The sequence below is a fragment of the Plutella xylostella genome, chromosome 19, assembly GCF_932276165.1.
Source record: "Plutella xylostella chromosome 19, ilPluXylo3.1, whole genome shotgun sequence".
Classification (NCBI taxonomy): domain Eukaryota; kingdom Metazoa; phylum Arthropoda; class Insecta; order Lepidoptera; family Plutellidae; genus Plutella; species Plutella xylostella.
The window spans coordinates 5,087,637-5,104,729 of record NC_063999.1 but is presented as its reverse complement, the minus strand read 5'-3'; the positions used below and the strand labels follow the sequence as shown (position 1 = coordinate 5,104,729).

Genomic DNA, 17,093 nt, shown 5'->3' with positions numbered 1-17,093 from the left:
CGCCAGAATCCCGTGGATAAACGTAATCAAACTTTAACCCTTATCCAAGTGCGGCTAATTGTAATTTTTCATTGGTTTTAGCTCGTGATTCAATGGACTTACGTTCATAATAATGTGGTCTCGTGACATATGGTTCAGGGCTAAAGTGTGAACGGATACATCATTTTTAATTTAGCACAACTTAATTTTAAGTTATAAGAGATAAGTAATTAATCTTTGTAAAGTCAAATACATTTCTTGTGTAGCAGCTGCATACAAACTTATCTATTTGTACACTTGCCTTAATTATTAAAATGTCGTTGGGCGCTGTGATATGTACATTGCCACGCTTCCTACATAATTCTATCAAAATCCACCCAGTATAGATATTATGAAGTTTAAAAAAACATCTTTAACCTAAATTTAAAATATAATTTTTAAACATAATAATTTTCCTCCTACCTATATTTCAATTCAAAGTTATTTAATGCTTCTGCAACAAGGAGATTCTAAAACTTACAATTAATGTTTTCATAATTAAAATTAGTATTTTTATATACCTAATATAAATAATACTATAAATACATAATTTATAGATAATAATACCTATTACTAGGTAAGATTGTCAACGTCTATTAGGTATTCGATTGTGACTACTCATGCCTATATTTTTAAAACCATTTAAGTGAGTATACTTAACTTTATACCAATAGGTAATGAACATAATTTGACTTCGGCTTAGGTATTAATTTTTAGTTTGAGTCATAGAAATTATTGCATGTGTTCATAAATTTATATAAAAAATACCTACTTTAATGTAAATACTTACTATGTTTGTGTAGATATACGATAGCAACCAATTAGATACTATTTAATTGTAATAAGTAAGTAATTAATTATTTATTTACTATCTTCATAATAATATTTTATCTACTTACTTACATAAACTCAGAATCTTACTGGCTAAAATATAATAAGGGTGTGTATTATGAATACACTCTTAATTATATGCAACTTACAACTTTGTACAAAAATAATAAAGCTTTAAACAATTTTTCCGTTTAATATTATTATAAAGTCGCTTACTCCCTATTAGTCCCTATATTATAATAAAATATAACTTTATTGTTATAGCCATCGCGAGTCCGCGTTGTTCTATGGTTATAGCACACAATGTAGGTAAGTACATTTCAGTATTAATGTTGAATAACTTTAATAGGCGACCTTATCACTAAATATCATCTCTTCCAAGCAACCTTTGGGTGAATGGAATGACTTATAAAAAATACAAGAGGAAGTACTCGTATTGCATTTGATCAAGTATTGAGATTATATTTTTACTCATATTTCTCTGGAAAATGTAGCCTGTAAATTTCAAATAATTTGAGCATTGAGTACCTTGAAGCGAAAGAAGCTTGGTCGACTAAGGTGGGCCTGATTCCGAGGAAATCGGAAATAAACTCAAGTATTGAGTATTGAGTATCTAAGTATATTTTTTTTATAAGTAATAAGTTCTCCGCGCGAAATCGCAAATTTTATGGGATATGTGCGATATGTGAAACGAAATACCTAGATACTTTAGTTTAGTTTGTCTAGACGATTATACTAGACAAGTCGTTTAATATTAAGAGCATTATCTTGTATGATTTTAATCATTAAGTATACCTACATTGCTAAGCGTAGGCAGTTCGTGGTACTAAAGGATTAGTAATTCAAATATATTATTAATCTATTTAATACTTATAACGACTTATCTGATATCTTCATCTAGCAGTTTTTTTTCGGTATTTGTGTAATTGATAAATCATCTATATAACGATGCATGTAAGAACATTATGTAACCCCATTAAATTTCCTATTTAGTAAGAAGTACTCATATACATTTATACCACATTGTTATGTATGAAAGGACCAACCACATGCAGGCTTCTCGCAGATCTTTGTACAAAAAACTTACAGGGTGTTGCAAAAAGGGAACTAAGCCGAAACCTATGTGTGCAGTATATAATATATCATGAAAATGAAATCAGAATTTCTTAATTCGCGAAAAAGCATACGATTTTTGCAACATCCTGTATTTATGCGAATGTATAATGCATACACTTTGGTACTTAGTCTAATTTTTCTTTTATATTAACAAGTTTAACCACCAATTAACTCACTAACAGTTTCTGAGTTTACACTTTGAGGAGGTATAGAATACAGTCATATTTCAACATGGATACTTATTTGATAATTACTATTCATATTCATACTCCAAATCACTATCAGTGTGATTATGATTAATAATATAAATAAATATAACAAATGAGGTACAACAACATACCTACCTACATTTTTGTGTGACCGCCGAATCGATAACAAACCAATGATAACTAGTCTGATAATCTTTAAACCTAGTGAAACAATTTTGACATAGTACTTAGTCATATTCAATCATTACAAAATTGAAGCGGACATTGAATTGCGTTTGAACAATAACTATTAGGTGAAAACAGTGAAAATGGTGCTAGAAGATACCAAGATAGTGGTTTTAAACATATTCAATACAATAACTCATATGGTGATAGGAGGAGTGACGCTAGTGGCAATAGTGTTCGCTCTACGGCCTGGCTTCAGTGATGACTTTCGACAGCATATCATTATGTGTACAGTTGGGGTAAGTACTCAGAATTTGTATTTGGATTTTAACAAAAACAAGTAGATAGGTATAAACGCCTTGAAAACAGGCATGTATACTTTCTTGACAGCTGTCAAATTAATTTTCTATCTATCTATCTCTATCCAATGATGCTGGGAAGTCCATCGGGATCTAAACCTGGCCATAATGGCTGTGAGGAGAGATGGAATCCCCTTATAATATATAGTTCGTGAGGCTTTTAGGCTCAGTTTCACATTTGAGTAAATCTACCTAAGCATGAACTTAGGACCGACTCAACGATAATTCAGCCAATCACAGAGCTGCATTCCATACTCAAACTCTACTTATCTTGACGTTCTCAACTGTGAAACTGACAGTTAGCCACGAACAATATCAGAAGGGCTAGCACGAGGCGCAATTAAGACGTGACAACAGTTCTCCGTTGCGCTTGCTCTTGAGGCTGCGCGATGCAAGTGAGCGCGATGCAAATAATTTTATTGCGCCCCGTGCTAGCCCTTCTGCTCTGCGAGCCAGATCTGTGACTGCTGGTGGTGGGTACACCAATCGCCAATGGTGGCAATTCGAGCGACTAAGTAGGTACGATGGTGAATCGATTTGGCAAGTTGAGGACTGTGTTTGCGAATGGCCTAAGTTAAAAAGGGCATATCTGAAATTTTGTGAGCGTGACGGAAAAGTCTGAGATCCGTTTTAACTTTTATACTTACTTATTACTATTATTGTGCCTGTATGTAATGTAGCGCTAAGGTTTTTTTACTAGCCATCTAGTCAGATAATCAATAAAGAAACAAATCCCTTCCAGTACATAATGCTGATGTGTGAAGCCGTGCTGACCTTCAACTCGAACAACGCGTGGTCCCACACGCTGTACCACTCTCAGAAGAAGGTGGCCCACCTGGCGGTGCAGGTGGCCGGCTCCTCGTTGGCCCTCGCTGGCTGCATCATCCGCATCAGCGGCTACGGCGGGAAACACTTCTCCACTGCTCACGGGGTTACTGGTAAACTTATTATTTGCGACGAGGTTACCAACACTTATTATTTGCGACCAAGTTACCAACAACTCTCTACTTATTATCTGCGACAAGGTTACCAACAACTCTCTACTTATTATTTGCGACTAGATTACCAACAACTCTCTACTTATTATTTGCGACTAGGTTACCAACAGCTCTCTACTTATTATTTGCGACTACGTTACCAACAACTCTCTACTTATTATTTGCGACTAGATTACCAACAACTCTCTACTTATTATTTGCGACTACGTTACCAACACTTATTATTTGCGACCAAGTCACCAACAACCCTGTAGGTACTTTGTATTTGCGACTAGGCTACCAACAACTCTCTACTTATTATTTGCGACTAGGTTACCAACAACTCTAATATTTTTTTCCAAGTTGATGACAAACACAAGTTATTAGACGATATTATTGTCCACCGACCCGCACTAGGTCACCGTGATGGATTGGACTAAACCCCTCCCTTCATTGGAAGGAGACCCGTGCCCTAGCATTGGGGACGTGATGGGTTGTCATGAGGATGACAAGCTATGATATGATATAGGTCGCGTTCTGTCACCTTAATGAAAGGATTTGCCGAGAACATCAAGTCAATTAAAGAAATTAAAAAAATCACCTGTTAAAAAAGCTTACTAAGGTACTCTGTGTAAGAATTTCTTATAAATGTAAACTTATGATTGATATTATATAAAATGTATTGACGATTAATGTTAATTTATGAAAAAATAAATATGAATACGGCCAGTCAAATTAGTGTCAGTCGCTGACTGCGTTTAATAGCTGTTGCTTTTCTACAAGTTTCGAATCGCCTTCGAAGATGACATCGTGTTCTAGGATTTAGTAGAAAATATATATTCGTTACAAGCTATAAAATATAAGGATGACTTAAGTTAAAAAACAGTTGAACATAGTTGTAGCTTACAAAAAATAACTGACCTTTAATTTTTGTTCAGCAGGGCGATCACGAAAAATATAGAATCGAATGCGAGTGCGACTAGTGTCAACTTGACAGCACTTTCGAACACTTTTTACCTATAAAATTGACAGTTGTCGCACTCGTTTTCGATTCTATACGTTAGCTCTGTTTTTCGTGTTCGCCCTGCTGGTAATGCAAATGCGCAATCATTACGATCTTGTTGGTACTTCACTTTTATCATCTACTATACAGACTTATATCACTATCAAACACTACACTCTAGTTTAAAATTAGGTACTTACTAATATAATTGATAATTCGAAATATAAAGTGTGCATTCATATTTGATATTTTCTTTTCAGGATGGCTGGCATTCATACTGACCTTTATTAGTTTGATTGGAGGGGTCCTCAACTTGTATTTGAAGCAACATGACAAAATCATCAAGATATGCCACGCTTCTTTGGGTTCAGCCACTTTAATTTTGGCTGCTACCACTTTGTGCTTAGGTTTTGACAAACAATTATTCAGGTTATTCGCTTCTGACTCCGCGACTAACATTCTAATTATCGCCACAGTAGTGGTGTTAGTTGGTACTTTCTATTCAGTGGTCATAAATGGTATTAAAAGGTTATCTAGCTAAATATATTGTTATTGAAATAATTTGTAATTACAAAATTCATTTACATTTAAGTTAATTATAATTGATGAACATAAATTATAATTCTAGAGTTATGTTTTTACGATTTAGGTACTAAAATATTATAATTAAATGTTATATAAACTTGTATGATGTAATTTTTATTTCAGTTGTTTCAGCGCATTAGAATATTACCAACTAAAAACATAAATATTTCGATCAAATTCTAAATTAAATGTTTACAAAAATGGGGTCATTTTGTTGATGGAACCTTGTTGTAGCTTGTATATGACTACGGATCAAACCACAGACTTTATCAAACCCAATCGGACCCTACAACAGTTTGTTCAATAGTTACAAAAAATATATCTAAGATTGATTTATTTATTTGAATTGTGTGATTATTGTATTTATTTAATTGTAGGTACTTAAGGGTATTTTGTTGTACTACCCTGTATCTCTATATTACCTTTGATAATAATTATCTTCTACATAGCAACCCATAAAACTATGAGTTAACTTTATCATTAATTATTGTCTCATGTTTCTTCTAAGTACCCGATAAAGGACTGTCTTCGAGAGGTATTTACGTACCTGACTCAATCCGTACCTAAAATAATAAACTTGTAGTTCAAAACTAACTCTTATACCTGATTGTTAGGTATACTTATTTCAGAATGGTCCTAGGTCCTAGGTAAATCTATTTTGTATGTAGATACCTACCCTCTTATAGTAAATTGTATAAAATTATTGCACGGTTGATATAATCTACAGTTAGTTGCTTTTGCATTGCATTGACACGACGCCGTTTGAAATATTTTACAATAATATTATTATGTCAAATTCAGATATGCACTGTATATCCTATTATAATGAAGGGGAACCATTAGATGTGGACAACGAACCACAGCGACTTAATGACAACAACCACATACAGAAATATGAAGATCCAAGGAACATCGAAGAGGATTTAAATCAGTCCAATCCCATGCAAAAATCCAATCAAGCTGCAATGAATGAATCCTATTTTACAAATGAAGCCGAAATAACAAACATCGATAAACTGCATGAACATGAACATTATATCATTAACCCCGAAAGTACTGATCAGTCCAATCCCATGGAAAAATCGAATCAAGCTGTTACGAATGAATCCCATTTTGTAAATGCAGCCGAGATAGCAAACATGGATGTACTGCATCAACATGAAAAATATATAATAACCCCCGAAAGTACTGAAATAATGCCGAAAGCGATGGTAACAAAAATTGTATCAGAATCAACATTTCTAACTACTTTCAGATTAATCATAAATATTATCACACACATTTTAATAGCAGTGACTATTTTTGAATCTGTGAAATTAGCGATGGTATCAAAACCCATGAACATGATACAATTACACATCATACTGTGTGTCATTGGGGTAAGTTTAATTTATAAGATACCATTATTTTATTCTTTACTAGGCAAACGATCAAATGATTCTCTATTTACTTATTTGTATTTAGGTTTATTACTTCCATGCTGGTTTAACCCAAGGAATAAAAGTACTTCTCTAATGAGAGTAATGAGTACGTTAAACAGTACCTTCTTTTTACGATATGTTTTACGTGACTTTGCGTACGGGGAGTAGATATTTTTTTCATGATGTTACAAGGTCAATAACAAAAGTTGTTCAGTGACAAAATCTGTGACCTACTTTCAGATGTACATCTACGATAGACTCAGCCTGTATTTGCTACATAAAAGTCTTACCAACATACTGAGATGACCATATCACCACGTTAGCATTTTAAAAACCACATTTACTTTTCCAGTACCAATTCTTCATGTGCCAAGGCGTGTTGGTGATGTCTGCCAAGAACAGTTGGTCATACTTTCTCTCAGACACTCACAACAAGTACTTCCACGGTGTATTCCATTTGTTGGGCTTCGTGCTAGCAGCCGCAGGGACGGCCTTGGTGGTCATCGACCAGTCAGCTAAATTTGCATCCGTTCATGGGCTACTTGGTAAGTTTACTACTGGTATGATAGCAACAGTACTTTGTGTCGATTGTACATATTATACATATAGGTACAATAGATTAATTTTGAAACTACATTAATTAAATCCAAATTTTTTTTCAACTATTAGTATGATTTAACTTGAAAAAGTGACTGTTGTTTAAATGCCATTCTTTAAATTTAAATAATTTATAAATACCTACCTACAAATATTTCAATAGGGACCTTCTTGGAATTATTTTAACTTTTAAAATCGTTTTTAATTTTCAGGAATAATAGCACTAGTTCTCAGAATCAGTTGCATTTTCTGTTTTGAGCTTAGAGCTTACGTCGATGGACCTTGGCTGAAGGGAATTCACTTTTCATCGGGAATATTAACGTTGTTGGCGTCTTCTGCCTGCCTTGCCTTGGGATTATATTATAACGTCCCACAAAGTTTAATCTCCGACGGATTTCTTCTCACTTTAATAGCATTTACAACAATATTTACATTATTAGTTATTATTCAGAGATCAATAAATTTTGACTTGTACAAACTACCAATGATCTAAAAAAGAGTTTTTGTAAATTACTTATATTATGTATTTTAGGAATTTTATAACTTTCCTAATAAATGTGTTATCCATCATTGTTTTGTTTTTGTTTGATTTGAAGTAATAATCGATGTCCATTCTAGGTAGAAACATAAGTGTTTGCACATAGTAATGCTCCGGCAATATTTATCACCGTATCAATACATTTTTCTCTACTTATCAGACACGAATCACTGTATCTATTCTGCTCTGAATTACAAGTGGCATATTTATCGAACAATTTTTTGTCAGTTTTCGGTTGAGTCTCACCCAACATGCAGTCGGTCCCAAGTGCGTCGAGTTTGCCCAATATCCCGACAGTTACTGCTGTGAATCAAGAAAATGGGGGAGTAAATCCCGAGGGACCCCCTCCTTCTTTATTATTACTGCGTACTATGCATGTAGTGAACACATTGACACATCTTGTTCTCGGTGCAGTGGCTATATTAGGCGTTTTATGTGGTAATTTTTATAGCCTATTTCAGCGACCGTTGAGCGTTCATATTTATTTATGCGTAGTCGGGGTGAGTAAGAATTGTTGTAGTGTTTATGTAATCTAGTAAATTATACTTACAATGATTAAGTCAAGTGTCTGATGCTGTCATAGCATGTTGAGTTCGTTGAGTACCTTATGCCTAGTTTCATCATAGTCTATTAAATCATTAACACCCCGGTTACATTATACCCAATGTCATCAATTATAATGTCATCTCCATTTTGAATTATGGACAGATGTGTCAAAATTCAACAGCTAATCCTTTGTTATGATCTAACAGAGTATGGTGAAACTGGCGTTAAACGAGTTAAACATTTGTCACCAGAAATTACAGCCTTTTCATTAAATTCATGAAAAAAAACGATTTATCTTCATAGTAGTCGTATCGGCTGTAATAATGTATACATATATGTTTTATGTTTTTACTTTCAGTACGTAGTCCTGATGAGCCAAGCTGTATTGTCTCTAAGCCCTTACAATGGTTGGAGCCAAACTTTTTTATATCAAGAGAAAAGATTCATGCACTGGGTGCTACAGATAGCGGGCTCCGCACTGGCCATCACAGGCAGTATCATTAAAATAGTCGATACACCGGACAATTTCCAAACTGTACACGGGATAATAGGTAATATTTAAAATGTATTAATATTTCATATTTTTTAAAACAAAGAACTATTGTTTAAAGCAGAATTTGATGAAATAAATTTGATTGTGTTTGCCGATTTTTTATAATACAGAGAGATTATTTGAGAAATCAGTTGTCTAACCTCAAAATTTATTGGCCGGCCCTAACACTAAATCAAAAGCATGATTAGAATAATCACTTCTTTAGCTTCCTGAGGCCCAGAGGAAAAAAAAACAACTTTTAGTTTTCGGTGGCTGCAAACTGCTGCCTTGTCTGATGTCTGAATCGTCGTTGGTCTCCCCATTGTGTCTCTAGAGTCTAGAGACTAGAGGTTAAAATATTTTTTACAATCTTATTATTATTATTTGTTTCAGGGCTGATCGCATTGCTTCTTACTTGTCTGAGTATGATTGGAGGCATCATCAACTTATTGTTTTTTAAAGTAAATCCTAAGATAATAAAAATTCTACATACCTGCTTGGGACTGCTCACCCTCTGTGTCGCATATTTGTCTTTGATTTTTGCATTCAGTGACTACTCTAATATATTTTTGAATGGGGTTTCTAATGTCAGATTAGCGATATCATTAACTGTAGTTGGATTAGGTGGTTTAGTAGCATCATCGATTGTTAATATATTTCAAAGAATATATTCATAATATTTCAGTACAAATTGTAATGTCAAATGATGTTTTGTGGAGCTCTCAAAAATATGTAAAGTGGATAAGTTTAAGAAGAAACTTATTACAATGATGACACATTTTTGTTGATGTTCATTTAGCGCAGTGCAAGGCATTGCAAGCATGTACTTTCTTTATGTTTTTGCAGTGAAAACATATTAAGAAATTCATTTTGACCAGCTAGCACTATTCTAAATAATTGTAGAGCTACTGAATATTTAAAATAAACACATCTTTATGTTTAAAATGTTTAATGAATCTATCACTATCTATGTACATAGTATCAACCTAGGTTTAAATAGAATTAAAGTCATGGATTGACTTATTTATATTATAAGGGCCACTTGCAGAAACATATTAAATCGAGATTTGACACTAAATCTAGATTTAAATGTTTTTGCAAGTGGCCCTAAATCTCTAAAAGTAAGCCAAATTTAGTACACCAAATAACAATGTTAAACTGAATAAGTATATTTTTTAAAGAATTAAAAGCAGAATAAAAATTCATGTTTGATATAAATAAAACTTTAAGAAAGCGTTTAAACTGATCATTGTAGCTTATCATAAATAATATAGGGATTATATAAAGAGAGTCAATACGAAAATAAATTAAAACAGTAGGTAATACTGGCAGTGTAATTTATCCGAGAACTCGTTTGCTGTTTTTGTTAAATAAACTTTATGTTTACCAAAATTTAGTTTATCTTCCTCTGCAGGAGAAGCAGCAGTTTTGTGTGTAATACTTGTAGTGGCATAAGCGCGCTTGCAAGGCCAAACCACAGTTGTTGAGTTTATCGATGCATTCTGTAAAAAATAACATATAAAAGTGAGTATATAATTATTATGTATACAATGAAAAAATAAAATTAAAATGAAAAAGCATTTATTAACACCAGATAAAAGAAAAATAAACATTACAATTAAAATTATAGAATTAAACGGTGTAAATACATTAAATATCAAGATTTTTGTTTGCTTTCTGCGAAAAAGTAGTATATTTCTTACCGTATTCTTTACTTTCTGTAGTAATCTCTTGAGTATTCGTAACTTCGTTTCGAGCTATCCGTTGAGAATCTACAAAATAAAGTACATTTACTTGATTAATTAATTAAATGTAGCTCTCTAAAAATTTCGAGGCAGTTGTTCAATCAAGGGCGAGGAAACGACCTTTTACTTAGGGCAGATTTTTCAATAGTCAGATACTTAAGTGTTATCTGAGGAATAAAATTGTAGCTGTCTAATACAAATATTCAGTCGCGACAGCATCAGAATTATTCCTCAGATAACTTTTATCTGACTATTGAAAAATCAGCCCTTAGAATAGTATTTCCTACGGCCACTGCAAGGGTTCGCTATGATCAATAAACTCGTTCAATGCGCGTTCCACCAATCACAGCGCCGTATTCATGGCGAATCGCGATATATCGTCGATAACGAACCCGTGTAGCGGCAGCTGTCAACATGACTAACCGTTGCTAGCGTCAGTAGCCGCATCCTTGTTCGCCGTGCATGCGTGTAGCTGGCACACCCTCTGGTCACTCGGCCGCGGCTGAGGGCAGTCTTCGGAAGCCAGCGTGCCGCCGCCGCCGCCGCACCACACTGCCCGGCGCTGGAGCCCCTCACCACACAGCCCGGTGCACTGGTGGAAACATACACTTTCAACAAATTAACATCCCCGTTCGGGAGCTACGCTTCCACAGGAAGATACACCGACACGTTAAACTTATAACACCTCTTTTTTTTAACTCAATTAGTTAACTTCGATTCGCTAACCTGACTCCAGTCACTCATGTACCAAGTAGCCCCGCACTGCTCCCCGCAGTCCCGCTCATGCGGCGGTCTCGGCCCCGCGCAGGCCGCGTCTCTCAGGTGCCTCCCGCTGCCTCCGATACACAGCACCCCGCGCACCTGCTTGCCTCCGCAAGTGGATGAGCAGGCTGACCAGTCTCCTGGAAATTTTATGTGGGATAGGTTCATTGTTGCTTAGTTACTGAGCAATAAATAATTGTCTAGCTGTTCCCGCGAGGTTTGCTTTTCCTTAAAAAGTTTTCCGTGGGAATACGGGGTAAAAAGTAGCCTATGTGTTAGCTAACTCAATATCAAATTACATTAAAATCGGTTCAGCCGTTTTGACGTGAAGAAGTAACAAACATACACACTTATTAACTTTCGCCTTTGTAATAAGTAAGTATTATCATATATTATTAAGTAGGATTCGAGATTCAATGAAGCAGCCACCCCGAGTGGCATATTTATTAATGTTTAACTGTACCTGAAACATCCGGCGACTGACCACTAATAATGGTGACCATCTGTAGTTTAGCTCTAGTATTTATTAATGACATGCTGAGCTCATTGCAACTGGGCCCCTATCGCGAACTTATTTTGACAACGATTTCAGGATTTAATTTGACACTAATACCTTCGTTATGACTTCACTGGTATCTTCCCCATGTGTGAGGCTTTGATTCTTTCAATATTAACGATAAAGCTCTACTTACCTGTATACCAATGCCCTTCATAAGGTTCACACTTAGTCGCGACGGAGCATGTCCTGAAAGTGTCAGGTCTTGGACCGCACCCTGCAGGGTCCGCACAACGCACCCCTCGAGTCTGCACGCCGCCTCCCACGCACCACCCCACACACTGGAAGTAAACATTGATATCGATTCTGAAGGCAGAAATTCTAAATTTAGTGCTGTCAAAACCTTAATTTCTTTGTTTAAAATTCGACTGTATGATTGTTTCCGTAAATGTAATTTTATGCTAGCAAATTTTTTAGTTTGACAGCGTTAAAATTAGAATTTCTGCCTTCAGAATCGACATCATTGTATCTCTATCATCTATGCTTAGATTAACAATATACGAACCAGATGGTGTGTCAGTTTTTTTTTGTGTAGCTATATTTTTTGCACTGCTGGGCGTGTGTGTCACTGGACTGGTGCGTTACAATAAAAAAGAAAGAAAAAAACTGATCGAGTTCTGTTTACTGTGAAACCGTTTACCTAATATTAAGTACAACCTAATGAATAAGGTCACAAATGGTCTACCCGAACTAATTCAAAATAAGAGCTCAGTGGCAGGAGTGGGTGTTATTTGTCGAGACGTTCCTTTTGCACCGCCACTCCATCTTGTTCGCATATTGTAAATCTAAGCATCTATGAGACAAAATAATTTCTATTTGCTCTCAAATCAATAAGTAGTTAGATTCTTCAAGATGTACTTAATGAAAATGTGATACATACCTCTGACCATTCTGTAAAGAGCCACCCTCCAGCGGCACTATAAGAGTATTCGGGACCAATCACATCATCCGAGTTATTGACACTCACGGTGTAGACTGGACCGTCTCGGAAATTATCAGTCTGAATTCTACGCCCATTAAATCGACTTGTGTCAATTTCTTCAATTGATTCCGAATTGACTTCAACATCAGTGTTATTGCAGTTTGGTATCTCACAATTCTGAATGGTTTCTGGCTTAGGAGCTGGGCATTTGTGGTCGTTTATCTGAAACGAAGGATATGTTTCTTTATTACTTTGCTATTTAGCTTCATAATTGCACTCAAGCTGGCAAAAATGATTTAGTCCAATCTTGCGTCCTGTGAGGTTACCACAATTTCTCCATTGTCGGTTTTCTAACCGACCGGGACTGGTTAATCAATTATACGTCATCTTCATATATCATTCTTGACAGATGTGTCAAAAGTCAGCCGCTAATACTTGGTTATGCTCTAACCGACAATAGAGAAATTGGCACTAAAGATTGTTAATTACTAATGGGTCGGTTACAATTGCTGTGGTCCAAAAGAAAACGGCATTCTCACTTTAGTTATACCCTTGGAGTGGTCCTGCACACAGCCGACGATCCTGGTCCTGGTGGCGGGGCCGCACTGCGGGCAGGTGGTCCAGGGTGCGGCGCGCCAGCGCGGGGGACACGGGCCGGAGCCGCAGCGCTTGCGGCGACTCACGGGAGGAGACCCAGCGCAGTGGACCGGAGACACTTCTCTGTCTAATCCGTTCGCGCTGCTCTCTACGCAACGGAACTTTCCGATCTAAAAACGGACAATTTGTTAGGTATAGATTGAAGTGTTTTTTTTTATTTACTTATTTATTTCAACTGGAACACCAGCAACTTAAACAACTAACATTTTTAAAATAGTTATTTAAATTATAATTTCGTTGTAGAAGCCATAGACTAGAGTAGAAGCCGTATTGTTTAAGGCGTTATACCAATACGCAGAACTAGCGCGACTAGTTGAAAAAAAAATCATAACTTCCGAATTTGGAATTAGCATGACCAGGGGGATGGCCAATGGCAGTTTTTGGAAAAACGCTTTCAAACGGAAGTTTGTTTGAAGTTTAGAACTGGCGCCTATAACACCTCAAAAAATGAATTTTCTGAATAACACAGTTTTCTTCGTCTACTTACTGTTTTACTTGTTTTAAAATAATTACTTCTTCACCTGTATTCCACCGCCGCAGGTGCGACTGCACTGTGTGTACGCCAAGATCTTCCACATGAACATCCGAGATCCTACCAAGTTGTCTTCCCCAAATTCATCTGTATCTTCTTTCGATACGACAGCTGGTTCAGCATATCTCGGAATACCTTCAGGCAGTCTTGGGCGAGTCCTGAATGCGTGATGGCGTCTCACATGTTTCGGTGCACTAGTGGAAGGAGCCTCTGGGTCGGTGCTCAATCGAGATTCAGTGTCCAATTCTCCCGGGATAGATTCCGTGTAATATTCGTACTTTATACTTGGATTCGGTTGCGTATAAAGAATCTGGAACACATTAACCGTATTAGTTTTTATCTATACATAAATTATACGATAGTATTTCTCTAGAGGTAGTCATCCAGCTTATCAAGCTGCGTACAGACCAGCCCAACGAATGCTTAACGAACACCCAACGATGGATATTTATCATACATAATACAGGGCAGATTGCAGCAACGAAAGTCAACGAAACCCGTTCGTTGGCGTTCGTTTGGCCGGTCTGTTCAGACACTGTTACGAATAAACTTAAACAATAACGTACCATAATATCAACAGCATGTAGAATAGGCCCGTGCGCGTACACCGAGTCCAGATCTCCGACGCGGGAGTACTGGAAGCGGGCGCCGGCCGCGTCGTACGAGCCCGGGGTGCTCACCGCGAACTCACCGTTCATTATGTACGAAGAATTCGACAGCTTCAACGCTGAAATCCATCAAATGCCATTGATCGTAAGCAATAAAACTCTAAGCTGTGTCCGCACAGCGATATTTCACCGCGTGGTTTTTTTCGTAATTATGTAAAACATTGAATATTATACGAGTATCCGCACTGGCGGAAAAAAACAGGCGTCGGAATATATAGATTTGCAAGAATTAATATCGCGCGGTGAAATATCGCTGTGCGGACACAGCCTAAAAGGATACCGCGCACAATGCAATAATTAAATAGATTCACCTATTGTGAACCGTTCAGTAATTGAAAGGTAAGATAAATTAGAGTATTCATATTGATACAAAAGGATGTGGGCGGCGGCTTTAACAGTAGGTACGGATCCGCGAATAATTAATTGATGATTTAGTTTACAATGTGGATGATTAGTGGACCGTCTTCTTCTAGTTCATGGTCAATGGTTCCCATCCCACTGAAAAGCAATAACTCTTGGATCATTCACGAAACTATTAGATAAAAACATAAATGCAACCAAATTTTGAAGATTACCTTCTTCTTCTAGTGCCTCTTCACAACTGGAGGTTGGCGGTCAGCTCTGCATACTTCTCTGGAGATTACTTACTTTCGACTAAAGTTGGTTTCGCCCACCTCCGTAAGATCAACCTGCGACCACACACAGTCACATACTAACCGATGTAGTTGTCAGTGGGCAGGATCTCGGAGACGTTGAGCCGGCAGGCGCCGCGCGGCACCGTGGCCACGAGGGAGTAGCCGAGCGGCAGCCGCGGCCGGGAGAACAGCCCCGACACCAGCCGCCGCCCGCAGCGCGCCTCGCCCGCGCCCGCGCCACCCACCTCCGAGAGACCCACCACCTGTACAAACACAGAATTAAACATTTATACAGGTTGGCAGAGACCTATGTCCAGTAGTGGCTGATGATGATGATGATGACAGGGTGTTACAAAAAGGGTATTACTAAGCCGAAACCTACGTACGTAAGCCGATATAACATGTTGCACATGTATCGATATCTACCGGAGAAATGCCGTCAGCAGCCGTTATAAAGACAACAAGTTCGGGTTCGGGGGTATTTTCGAGCAGTCATATCTTAATCTCAATAATATATGACTACTATTTTATAGAGATTTATGAAGACATCAGAAAACGTAATGATATGCGTATGGCGCGATTGCTAGTGCTATAAACACAATAAATGACATAGGTTGGACATCACCGTTGATGATGACAGATAACACCATAACACATCAATCACTGTTATCTTAGCCGTTATATTAATATACATATTGTAACGTTATTTATTTCTTCCAAATAAATAACTTACATCATAATAATTAACTTCATAATTTAATTGTAAATTCCCTTTTTAAAGGTATCGACTTTATCGATAACCTAATCTTCGGCGTCGATAATTCTTCAAATTATCGACGCGCTCCCGTCCCTAGCCAGCGAAGCGGTCTTTTGTTCTTGTCCCCACCTCTCGCGGCAGCCCCACTCGGTGACCACTGGCTCTCGATCATTCGGCCACGGGCTACGGCATCGACTGCGCGTGACCCTACCTCACGGCAGTCCTCTAGGTGCCTAGCCCGCTCTAAAGTGTCGAATGACCTAGACTTTACCAGTGGTGCCTTGTGCGTGTCTTGCCCAATATCGGGGTCCAAGGTCCACGCTACTACTCCAAGGTCCACGCTACTACTCCAAGGTCCACGCTACTACTCCAAGGTTCACGCTTACGTCCACGGTACGGTTTACCGACTACACGGATCTGCTACGTGGCTTCTACGGCTCGCCCTCTCCGTGCTGGTTCGGCAACCCCCTACCTCCGTGTTGCTGACCACGCCGCGCAGCCGAGCTACACGCCACGCGCACGCAACGGCCACGTGACCTGCCTGCCTACCTACCTGGGCACTGGAGAAGAGGACTTCCACGCCGGTCGCGTTATCGGGATTCCACGCCGATACTCTTCGACTCAGGGGAGTCCCTATCCGTACCAACTGAAAACTGACTGATCGTGTAGTGTAGGCCTAACCCACACTTGACCTCTTAATAAATTTGTGTCAAGCTTAACCCTGGCTTTCTCATTTCTACTCTCCTCTTAGCTAGCCATTTTTCAAAAGCGCGACACTGGCGCCCTCCACGTGGTTCTAACGGTCAGTCATTTCTTGGTTGGTAACGTAGCTTGTTTTGTGTGCGTGCAACTTGTAAAGACTTCTTTTCGTCAATTTATTTTATTCCCGCTACACCTCGTAACTGTGGTACTGTGTTTTTAATGTAGTGCTGTAGTTTATTCAAAACTTTTGATATCGATAA

At 37.6% G+C, this 17,093-nt stretch overlaps 2 protein-coding genes and 1 long non-coding RNA gene across 5 annotated transcripts in view; 2 read left to right on the top strand and 1 right to left on the bottom strand.

Moving 5' to 3' along the window:
• The first annotated feature begins 2,303 nt into the window (after window positions 1-2,303).
• Window positions 2,304-10,289, top strand: LOC119690288. Of its 3 annotated transcripts, XM_038105925.2 has the most exons (5): window positions 2,311-2,638; window positions 3,441-3,636; window positions 4,939-6,642; window positions 7,037-7,229; window positions 7,494-7,857. In XM_038105925.2, the coding sequence occupies exons 3-5, from the start codon at window positions 6,052-6,054 to the stop codon at window positions 7,772-7,774; spliced, it is 1,065 nt and encodes a 354-aa protein (XP_037961853.2). In that variant the 5' UTR covers window positions 2,311-2,638; window positions 3,441-3,636; window positions 4,939-6,051; the 3' UTR covers window positions 7,775-7,857. The 3 variants fall into 3 exon arrangements, with proteins under 3 accessions (XP_048483651.1, XP_037961853.2, XP_011556493.3); XM_048627694.1 differs by lacking the exons at window positions 3,441-3,636; window positions 4,939-6,642; window positions 7,037-7,229; window positions 7,494-7,857 and adding exons at window positions 8,724-8,916; window positions 9,291-10,289 and having other exon boundaries at window positions 2,304-2,638; XM_011558191.3 differs by lacking the exons at window positions 7,037-7,229; window positions 7,494-7,857 and having other exon boundaries at window positions 2,330-2,638; window positions 4,939-5,364.
• Window positions 10,260-17,093, bottom strand: part of LOC105388424 (ADAMTS-like protein 4) — a 26,946-nt gene continuing 20,112 nt past the window's right edge. Inside the window, exons 4-13 of the mRNA XM_048627696.1 lie at window positions 15,457-15,637; window positions 14,638-14,798; window positions 14,061-14,381; window positions 13,422-13,649; window positions 12,841-13,104; window positions 12,097-12,241; window positions 11,369-11,544; window positions 11,066-11,234; window positions 10,601-10,669; window positions 10,260-10,399 (exon numbers count right to left, since the gene is read on the bottom strand). Coding sequence (XP_048483653.1) covers window positions 10,296-10,399; window positions 10,601-10,669; window positions 11,066-11,234; window positions 11,369-11,544; window positions 12,097-12,241; window positions 12,841-13,104; window positions 13,422-13,649; window positions 14,061-14,381; window positions 14,638-14,798; window positions 15,457-15,637 — 1,818 coding nt within the window. The 3' untranslated portion in view covers window positions 10,260-10,295. The remainder of the gene's footprint in view (window positions 10,400-10,600; window positions 10,670-11,065; window positions 11,235-11,368; window positions 11,545-12,096; window positions 12,242-12,840; window positions 13,105-13,421; window positions 13,650-14,060; window positions 14,382-14,637; window positions 14,799-15,456; window positions 15,638-17,093) is intronic.
• On the top strand, window positions 16,217-16,850 carry LOC125489959. Its single transcript, XR_007267364.1, has 2 exons — window positions 16,217-16,445; window positions 16,486-16,850. It is a non-coding gene; the product is annotated as an uncharacterized LOC125489959 (long non-coding RNA).

Excerpts from the sequence above, each read along its gene's own strand:
- LOC119690288 (XM_038105925.2), top strand. The coding sequence starts at position 6,052 with ATGTCAAATTCAGATATGCACTGTATATCCTATTATAATGAAGGGGAA. Across the intron at positions 6,643-7,036 it reads TCATACTGTGTGTCATTGGG|TACCAATTCTTCATGTGCCA; the intron begins GTAAGTTTAATT and ends TTACTTTTCCAG. Across the intron at positions 7,230-7,493 it reads ATCCGTTCATGGGCTACTTG|GAATAATAGCACTAGTTCTC; the intron begins GTAAGTTTACTA and ends TTTAATTTTCAG.